Genomic DNA, 10869 nt, shown 5'->3' with positions numbered 1-10869 from the left:
TATATATAAAAAAAAATAAAACTTTACAACATAAACAGTGAAAACGGGGAACTAGGACTACTGTTCAAATCAAAAGTCATACACATTATATTACGGGTTAAGAAATATGTAGTCAGCAAGACGACCTGGTACCACAAGCAGCACCCGTTCACGAGCATAACGCGAGGATCAGCCATCGCCCCCCTCGCACATTTTTGAGGGAGGGAGGCAACCCGACCACCGACGCTACCGCAAGCAATACCGTCTAAGGGAGCATGACGGCTTGCAACCACATAACAAGAAAACAGTTAATACTAATAGATTCACACCTGGAACCTAGAAACTAAGCGACTTACCATTGTTGAGTAGCCTAAATATCATATTATACTCCTAAATCCTAATCCTAATCTGATATTAGGTAAAAGGTAATAGTTTACGCAAATTGCTTGATTTCATTACTGCAGTTTTCTTATCGCCTGCAAATCGGTGTTTGCAATCTTTCGTGTCGGAAATGTTGCTCATATGATTGAATAAGTGCCTTAGAAATGCCTATGCGGCAGGATATAAGAGAGAAAGCTTGGTCGGTTAGGGTTAGATAAATGAATAAACAAAACTTTTATAATATTGATTATTTATTTCAAAGTTTTTCATTTCGTATGAGAAGTTTAGTCGTGAATACAAACTAAAGTTAACTCACAGTATAATATTTATAATAATTAATCACATAACTAGCACAGGCACTCGAGTATGGACATGTTATAATGAACATCCAACTTAAAAATACTTTATTCACATAATATAAATAGACTTAATAACTTTATTTATATAACTATAACTTAAATTACATATCTTACTCCGACATAACGGTTTCGAATCGGCTTTTTTCATAATTTTCGTAGTAGAACAATAACAATATTGCTGTAAAACCTTTGGATCTTTCGTCGAGCATAATGACAGACTAAATTAACAAGTACAAGCCCATTGACAATATCCTATAACAATTTGGTCCAACGTATGAACGGGTTATATCAATAAGCTGAATACTATAGCCTCGCGCGCACTACCTACTAATACTTGATTTTGGAAACTCGCGTTTGAAGATATATACAGTTCATTGATTTGAACGTTAATGCAATTATAAATAAACAGGCGCAAATGTATTATCACGACAATTTTGACCCATTTTTGGCAATATCCTATAAACGTAAGTAGTGTGCGCGAGGCAGGGTTATGTTAAGGCACGGTAGCGTCGGCCGCGTGTCGTCACGCAGTCGTCACGGACTCGTCTAGAAGTCGTAGGAGCCGCTGTCACCGGTCTTGCCGATGCGGAAGATGAACTTGTACACGACGCCAGCAATCACACCGCCAACGATGGGGCCCACCCAGTATACCTGAAGACAAACATTTAGGTACTTATATAGTTTACATACATATTCTACGACCAACAAACTAACTTTGTTGTTCTATGCCATTGAGCGATATCTGTCAAAAAAAAGATACAAATACGACTATACTGGACAATAACAAGAAAATTTATCTACGCAGCTTTCTTCTAATCGAATTTTTTCAACTTTATTTTCACCTGAGTGCCAAGAAGGGTTACGTTTTTATTTAGCTACCAAAGTTCCGTAAGCATTCTCTTTTATAGTAACATCAGCGTGACAAATCCCCGTCTATTCATGATGTAGTAACAAGTTTCAAAGTCATTGGCACGCAAGTTAACGCCAATTACTAGTGAACCGCGAACGAGTTAATTGCTATTACATAAATGACGGAAGGGCCTAGAAACTATTACTAGTGCCTAGGTAATGTGCTATACACATGTAGGGTAGCGTGTTTGTGATTTTTTTTCATGATCATTCACCATTAAACGTGGAAAATTATATGTATGGGGTTTAAACTACCGGGAACATAGGTAGATAGAAAGTAAATGAGGTGACTGCCCATTTATACCTAGGCTTTAGTTTATAATATTTATTTTCTTGTCATCCTCATTTGGAGATTCAGACTTCTGGTTACTTGTCAGGTTGACTTATCAAACAAACTTTTCGGTCTATACTCCTAATGAGCATATACCTAAGCGCTTTCTAAATATCAAGAGTCATACTTGCCGTAATAACTTATGTAGCTGATTGTAATCTTTTGAGGAAATCCGTAAGTACCTAACCACCTAAACGTCAAGCATAGACTAGGTGATTTTTAGCACTTTATAATTACATAATTTCTTCGTTAGGTAGAAGATCTATTATCACGAAGACTTGTAACTGACCTATTGCTTCCAAATAAATTCCTATCTAAGCATCTCGTGTTAGAAACGTAATAGCCATGTGTTACTAATTCGCCTGTTCCGTCATGTCGGACGTAACAACTCGGATGGGCCTTCACTTCCCGTGATTGGGTAACCATAGCAACCACCATTACGGTTGTTATTGTAATAAAACCATGGGCATGCATGGTTTTGTTCGTCATGCTACCTTTCTCTTTTAAAGTGTAGCGAAAAATCGGACAGAAAAAATCTATGGCGTACACGACAGCATCTCTGATCTAGTGGATTTTCTTTTATTTACGACATCAGCATAAATTACATGACACGATCAAACATTGCTAGGGGCTGCGGGATTGTTCGAAAGAGCTACCGCGGCCCTGTTACATAATGATGAGTTTTAGTCACTAAGTCTGACTCATGCACACGCTGCACCTACAGCAGAAGGGGTAAATTCCCAAAAAAAAAGAATTGGTAGACAACGCAGCAATATTTAAGGACAGATCATTGAGGAGGCTCTTGCACAATACACAGGACCTAGACGAAAGCCTTCAATAGTTCTTCGAGAACTTAAGCCCTGCGGCAACATTGAAATTAAATCATAGGACCATTAAACTTGACATGACTGACCATCGTTTTTATTGGCTTTATTAATAAAAGACCTTCGATGATTCATAGACGCTATTTATATAATATAACACTTATGTTATGAGTTATGTAAGTGAAATAAAGTTAATCTAATTATCCACACAAACAACCAATAAAATGATAAAGTGTTAACTTGTGAATGGTTCAATTACATGGTGATGTAAACTGTTCTAAGTTAACACTTAATGTTTAGTATTATGACGGTTATTTCATTCCTAAGTGGACCAGTACTTAGTGGATCTAGATTATTGGTAAATATGATTCTAACTTAAGTCCAAAGAATAATGAATCTGAATATATTATGTTATTATTTGTCGGAGCTAAACCATGTGATTCGGAGTACCCACGCAGAGCTTTTACGTAGTATGTACATTTTACTCAAATTCTATATAATTATAACTTTTATTGACTCCACCACATTTGTTTTCGTTGGAAAACAATTATTAATGTTAAACTACAAATCATGTTAACATGTTCGACCTTGTTCTATTATTTGCTCTCCAAACATACAACTAATGGAAAAAGCTGATAGGGATACGCTTGTTACTAGGCCTAGGCGTAGGTATTTACGAGGAGTGTTTTATAGAATCACAAAAATATTACGCATTTTCGCGGAAAGGTAAGATAGTCAGAATAACTCACAGGACTTCTATATTAACATATGTAATAAAGAGGAAACATTTTTTTGTATCCTAAAGGCTCCGAAACTCTTGAAAAGATTTGAATAATTCTTTCACTTTTGGAAAGCTACTCTCTTTCTGAGTAAGATAGGCTACATTTTATCCCGGCACGAGCAGTAATTCCCACAGGACGCCTGTGAAACGACTAGTAGGTAAGTTATACAACTGCACACTGCCGATATAATAAATGTTTGCTTGGTACATAACATGACCGGTGCTATGGGAAATACGGTTAATTAACCCCCGGAACCGCCAGTTTTAATAACTCAATAATGAATATTGATGCTCACATAATGAATTAAAGCTTTTACTTAAAAAATAAGATAGAAAGGCACGTCAATCACTTTTACGAACAAAAGGTACTTAGAAATAAACAAACTGCAATGAGGAATGAGCAACTTTCATTTCAAGTAGACATCTTACTTAAGAACTTAAATCATTACTGATTAGAAAGGAAGGCTGCAGTTATTATTGTAACTTAGTCTTGTTTATGAACTGACGACGGTATGATCCATGTTAGACTTGCACACTGCAAACTTTTAGTCGGCCGATAGTTTGTTTGAGGTAATAAATTAGTAGGAAGATGAATCAGAAAAAGGTATTTAGCCGGTATCAGCCTTTTCCCAATAGATTGAGGCCGGCTTCCAATCTCACCGGATGCAGCTAAGAGTACCAGTGTTTTACAAGGAGCGACTGCGTATCTAACCTCCTCAACCCAGAACCTTGCCAAGGCTAGTGTTAGACTTTGATTGGAATCAAGATTTTCATAAAAAATACATATTTGGCCAATTACCGGCTCAAATGTCGACCGACTGTTTAGTCTGTAGTATGCAACTAATCTTGTTTATGAACTGACAGACGGTATGATTCATGTTAAGTTCTCATGTGATAGGAAAGTTACATGTTTGTAGCCGCGCCGGAGATGCAAACCCGTTTGATAGGATATCGGCGGCCGGCGCCAGCGAAAGTGTATTCTTTAATTAGCTTTAGATAGATACACTTGCAATAAACCAGTCTGCATTTATATTATAGTAATTATCTTTCAAGATTTTAAGTTCTCCGCCATCCATAAAATAAAGCTATGCAGATAATTCTGGCTTAGAAAGTTTTTGCATATGCAAACTTTCAAATTAAGGTTAAAAGGCAATTCTTAAGCTAATACAGTTGACCTTTGGCCTTGCTTTTAAAATAGCTTCATCAATTTTATGTCAGAAAATTCATACACTCGTCCATTGATCGGACGTACGTGTATGTTAAGTAACCAGTCTTTCTGACCGTTACGGATTTCAGCATCATACTAGCAGATAGCCTACTGAAAAGAAACCTATCTACCACGTACATGGTCACATATTACCTAATAACATAACGTCTGGCAGTCAGGTGAATGTCCGACGATTTCTAGATCAAACACATTAGCTCACGTGATTCTGATGTTTCGTGACAACGCTATTACGAGCTTTCCTTACGTATTATGTTAAGGTCGGTATCTACATGATGTCTGATGGTTGTACAGCATAATGCAGCTTTAGAAGAACACATTTTAGATATAGGTATCGAAAGGTTCGTATAAAACAACCTTTAGGTATTTGCTGCGCCTTTTAGAAAAGATGCTTTAAGTACCTAGATTGCTTTCTGAGTCTTCTTAATTGCGATTGGGATTGGCATTAATATTTAAGTGTATTGTATTTAAAAAATGCAGTACCCATTTAAAATAAGCAGCTTTGTACCTCATATTTTACTTAAAGGTAAAAACTAGAAAAGTAAGTTGATGGTACTTACCCATTGTGAAGTCCAGTCACCCAAGACGAGGGCGGGTCCAATAGAACGAGCGGGGTTCATGCTGGAGCCGGTGAAAGGAATCTGTGGATAAAACAAATATTTGAATACCTACACTTCATTGATATTCCTAAAAAATAAATTCAGTGAAAGTCCATTCAGAAAAATACAAAATATCTAGACAAGTCGGTATTTAGGTGGCGCCAGAATTTTAGACTGAATACTTATGTAATTTAATGTCTATTTTATCTCAATAATATTAAAAACGTGAAAGTTTGAGAAGATGGTTAACATAACTTAAATGTTCCTGCCTACTTCAAAGAAACCTGACATACACTGAGAACGTTATTATTAGATACGTTTTATGTAAATTGACCAGAAGTATTTCCAAAATATTCGTAAGGGGTCTACCATTTGCTCTAAAGTTTAACTTCTTAAAGGCTGATACTCACGCAAGCAGCATGGCAGGCAGTGATGCTGAGGCCGATGGCCAGAGGAGCGGAGCCCTTGATGTCGTTGCGGCGCGCGTCGCACACGCCGTGCACAACCATCACCAGCAGGAACGTGATCAGAGCCTCGATTAGGACAGCCTGGAAAAAACGGAGGATTAGAAACTGTCTAGAAGAAACTTAAAGTAGATTGTAGGCTAGCCACCGTGTGGTCGTTATCGGTATAGTGGAGAGCACGTCAAAATGTAGCCATTCATCTCTGTTAAGCTTTTTTGGTTAGGTTTTAAAGCTTGCTAAGCTAACACAATAATAAAATGTCTGTCATGTGTAAAAAATGTGTGGACTTTCAATACTAAATACAGATCCATCTTCCTACTTAAAACGATAATGGCTGTAGCAGCAAATTTCTTGAAATTAGTATTTGCTGTACCTACACTAACCACAGTGTTAGTACTAAACAATAAAATACAGATCAGTATATTACCTGAGCCTCTGTAACTCCGTGTCCAGGGAGAGTCATTCCAAAGCCTCCCACTTTATCCTCTGGTACAGCCAGCTGCAACATAAAACATATCGATTATCATCTCGATTATATCTTCAAAAATGTGTTTCGATATCTCGATTAAACTCGATTTATTTTTCTTATTTATGGTTATCACATAAACATGATATTAATCACACTTTCCCGAAATTCTTACATTTTGAGAATGTTTCGAGTGTAATGTGTTGATGTTATTTTTATGGCCGATTAAAGTTAACTTTATCTCGATTACCTACTTTAATTTATTATGAATGATTATGATGTTTATTATGCAGGTACGATAAATATTTCGTGTATAGATGACAACAAGTTGCTTAATGTAGTTAAACATTTTTATTGCGCTTTTCTATATTTATATGCTAATGCTAAATTATAAATAGTCAACAATCAAATTCTAGCTCCAGCTTTACTTTATTTTTTGCTCGGCATTAATACCTTACTAAGACTAACAGTACCAAAAAAGTTATGGCGTGGTTACCATATGGAGTATTCGGAAAATCTAGTCCACTTTTTGCTCCACCCAAAGTACAATCGCCAACAAAAGTGTTAAGTAAAACTATCAAAATAAGAACCTAAACATCACGCATACATGTTAGTCATGTTACATCATAACTCGGTAATGTCTAATCTAAGTCGTGTCTAGTTCATACGTGATCGTTCGCTCGTTAGTGAAATGTCGCAGGAAGGCCGTCGTCCGAACGTTATAAATTGCGCGCGACCAACTAATTAGCAGCGAGCTAACAATCTACTTACCACTCATTTACATGCTGAACTTTTGAGCTTACAGGCTATATGACTGACACTAGAAATATTGCTCGAAATTTAAATTTTGAATAAAGAGGCTGACGAAAAATTATTTGCAATATCTTCATGACATGTGTTGCAAAATGCAATTAAGCCTTCATATTTTGTTAGCTTTTTTATTAAATAAAAATATGGAGGCTTCGAGAACTAAATATAATGTCTAATTTTAATTGATACAATGTCAAGTATAATCTAACCTTAATATTATAAAGTAAATCAAAGCTAGAAGTATAACGCCATATATCAAACCCGTGACCTTTCTAAGTACTCATATCCGAAAAGCTTTACAGCGTGTTCAATTAGTTCCACGATTACACCGAAGGTCGCTCCACTTGGCTCTTTATTCTAAGATCATCAGTGTCACGGTGAACGAGACAGTTTTTTTTTTTCCCAGCGTACATATATGGCGATTAGAATGTTGATGCGAAGACTACGGCTGTTTACGTACAGAATAATTACTAGAAATTGTAATGTTTATACGTTTGAGAACATGTTTTTTTTAACTCTCTCCTTCTTTGGGTTTAGGTCGCGAGTGTACTTGAGGGCAAATTAATTTACATTTAGTTTAGCTTACAAAATTAACCTTGGATTTTAAGCTTTAAAAGTATTCAATTAAATAAAATATCTTCTGCTTTATAGATGGTCTGTCATGTAATTAACGGTTGAACACTAATAAGCACGTTCTAAATTTAATTGCAGATGCATTAAGTATTAATATCAAATCGAATCATACGCATCGTTCATGAGCAAACTAATTAACTCATTACAGTCAAGAGCTTGATGCTGTGTTTAATATAATTATGTTATTATTTCATAATCAATCTGCGGATTAAATTAATTAATTTTTTGTTTGTTTATTTTTGTGAAATCAATAATTATGTTTGCTCAAGAATTATTTTGATACTGCTCGAATATTTTTACACGAAAATATAAAATGTGATGTATAGACAGAAGGATGACTGATGGATTGGCTGTAGCTGGTTTTTAACAGCTTATTTACTGTCTTCGAATAAAATGTGTTTCGATTCAGACAGAAGGCTGATGGATTATTGGGTAGGCATAATTGACTGTCGACGACTGTCATTTGTTTGTCTGGTTAAAAAACCATCCTTCACAATAGTAGTCTTACTTTTGTTTTAACCTTTCTTTTCCACATTTCTTTCTCAAAATTCTTGCTGTATCCACTTACCCTAATGAAAGCAGCTCCAGCAATGGCTCCGAGGGTCTGAACGATGATGTAGCAGACTGCCTTCAGCAGCTTGACGTCACCAGCCGCGAACAGACCCAGGGTGACAGCCGGGTTGATGTGACCGCCCGATACGTGACCAATAGCCTGGCGACAAGAGGAATGGGGTATTTAGTTATGATAATGACTTAATTATTTTTTGATTCATAAAGAACTAAATATTGCATGAAAATACACTTGTTGTCACTTTGAATATTCGACCATTATGATCAGGGGTTTATTGACTAATCTTAAATAATGTCGGGACACCATCATTTAAGCAGCTGAAAAAACGTCATCATCTGAACTCCCTTAAGATTAAAACATAATACTTAGAGTAGATACGGAATAAAAATCTTCTAATTATAACTTATGTTTATTACTACTTTACAATGTTCATTTTGTATCTCCTGAAATCTACAACCATTTAAGAATATTCCGAGCTACATTTACCTACAACCTAAACTCATAAAGGCTCACCTTTATGACTAAGTTCAATAATGTTTATTAAATCTGATATCGAACTAGCTAACATCAAAGCTAGCCCTTTTAATGAATATGTATTGCCGACGTACGACAGGAATATTACTTAATATTATTTACTGCTCACGCGCCGATCTGTGATATACTTAACTGAAACGGCAAATGTTAAGAGTGAGGGCATGCCGGTATATCGTGTGTTAGATGCAGGTACCTACATACTTAGGTCTGCCGGGGCTGCGGGTTGTTCGAAAGAGATACCGCGGCCCTGGCACATAAAAGGCCTATGACGGAACACGACGGTTTTTAGTCAGTAAGAGTGTGACACTCCCTCACCGCTGCTAACCCACAGCGGGAGGGGTCATTTGATGATTTTTGACGTCGTTAAAAAAAAAAAGGTACATACTTAGGTACACATAGGTACCTAAATACTTCAGCTATCGTACTGGTCATGTGTTATGAGGGTACCTACAGACTAAAGCTACAAGCTATTCGTTTATTAGTATGCTGTCATGTTTAAAAATGCCTAGAGCTTAAGGCATTGATGAAACATAAAGTTGAAATTGTAGATTTTTTGCTGGAAAATATTCCAGCTTATTTGGCAATGAAAGCTTAGAAACTTCAAACTTTTAACCTTTTTTTTCAGCACCTCTTTCAATTTGTCGTCCCATAAGATAAGATCCCCCTGCGACAACCCTAGCCGACCTCACCAAAGGTCACCGCTGCCATTTTCCCGCCCACAAGAAACATCGATAAACTATAGAGTTGCGGTATCACCATATAAATCTCAATTACTCGCGCCAACGAACTTAAATTGTAATTGGATGTATTGCCACGTAATCGGCAACATCTGAACACTGTAAAGTGCCTTTATTGTTTTATAATTGCACCTTTATACTGTCATTAAACGGATGCCTTTGTGCTGTAGATATGTCGTCGGTGTCACGTTTTCGGTTGGCGCTCGTTAAAATTGGTGAATAATTTATGGCTGACGAGACTCTGATTAAACTAGTCACATTTACCTATTAAAACTATGTAACGAACAAGTTAGTTATATAAGTACTCTATTTTTCAATAGAATACGTACCTACACTTCAAACAATTTAAAAGGTTGACGACAACGAATTGAAATCAGTTAAAAATAAAATAATCATAGTAAAAATATCTCCAGTAGAGAAATCTTTGGTGTATTCCACGAGTGTTGTTCCATGTCAATGATGTTAAACCTATTTGTAATTGTGTCACTCGTGATAAAGCCTTTAGGTAGACCATTCATCATAAATTGCTAGTTTATCTCATCAATGAGCTAAGCTTCAAAGTTTACCATCAAGCCCATTAATTGCCAGTCTCGTGAGTGAGCCGCGCACGCGCAGCTTACAAGTCTGAATCATCCGTTTGTGACGTCACAGGTCAACTCTATATATTTATTAGCAATTAACATTTTTATCACACATTATGTCATCTAGCGGTTACTATGTAGGTCAGGGTAATACGAGATTTTAATTAGTGCAATTAACTTTATTTTGCAAATAAATCATTTATTTTAAACGAAGGTTTGCCCGTTTTTGGTATAGATTTGTTTTTTTAATTGAATTATATCAATTTGTAGATCATTATTTATGCTTTTTGCAAAGTCATCCTCGTGACTGAAGATTTAAATGTTTGTTAATCTATATCTATTATGTGTTTTATTTAATTGATATACCTATTTGGAGTGTAAATTGGACTGCACTTTCAACATGTACTAGAAAAGGATTTATTTCATCATTTTTATTTCCTGAAATTACTCATACTAGCTACAAACAGAGACTTGTAGAACAATCATCATCATCATCATCATCTCAGCCATAGGACGTCCACTGCTGAACATAGGCCTCCCCCTTTGATCTCCACAGATACCTGTAGAACAATAGCAATACATATTTAAGCTCTGCATCATAGAGAAGGTTATTCTCAAAGAATGCAAGCAAACCCACGTGAATCAACTATATATACCAAACATTATAAACATAAAGTCGACATCT

The 10869-nt window shown here is 36.1% G+C and overlaps 1 protein-coding gene across 3 annotated transcripts in view; it reads right to left on the bottom strand.

Moving 5' to 3' along the window:
* Positions 1-593: 593 nt before the first annotated feature.
* The window catches only part of LOC124637201 (aquaporin AQPAe.a), an 89572-nt gene continuing 79296 nt past the window's right edge, over positions 594-10869 (bottom strand). For all 3 annotated transcript variants that reach the window (XM_047173564.1, XM_047173572.1, XM_047173568.1), the window contains 5 exons: positions 8330-8473; positions 6280-6351; positions 5799-5936; positions 5350-5430; positions 594-1370 (listed from right to left, as the gene is read on the bottom strand). In XM_047173564.1, the coding sequence (XP_047029520.1) occupies positions 1266-1370; positions 5350-5430; positions 5799-5936; positions 6280-6351; positions 8330-8473 (540 nt within the window). In that variant the 3' untranslated portion in view covers positions 594-1265. The remainder of the gene's footprint in view (positions 1371-5349; positions 5431-5798; positions 5937-6279; positions 6352-8329; positions 8474-10869) is intronic.

This window comes from Helicoverpa zea, chromosome 2 (assembly GCF_022581195.2).
Source record: "Helicoverpa zea isolate HzStark_Cry1AcR chromosome 2, ilHelZeax1.1, whole genome shotgun sequence".
NCBI classification, from domain to species: domain Eukaryota; kingdom Metazoa; phylum Arthropoda; class Insecta; order Lepidoptera; family Noctuidae; genus Helicoverpa; species Helicoverpa zea.
Note: the sequence above shows the minus strand (reverse complement) of the source record. Positions and strands in the feature narration are given on the sequence as shown.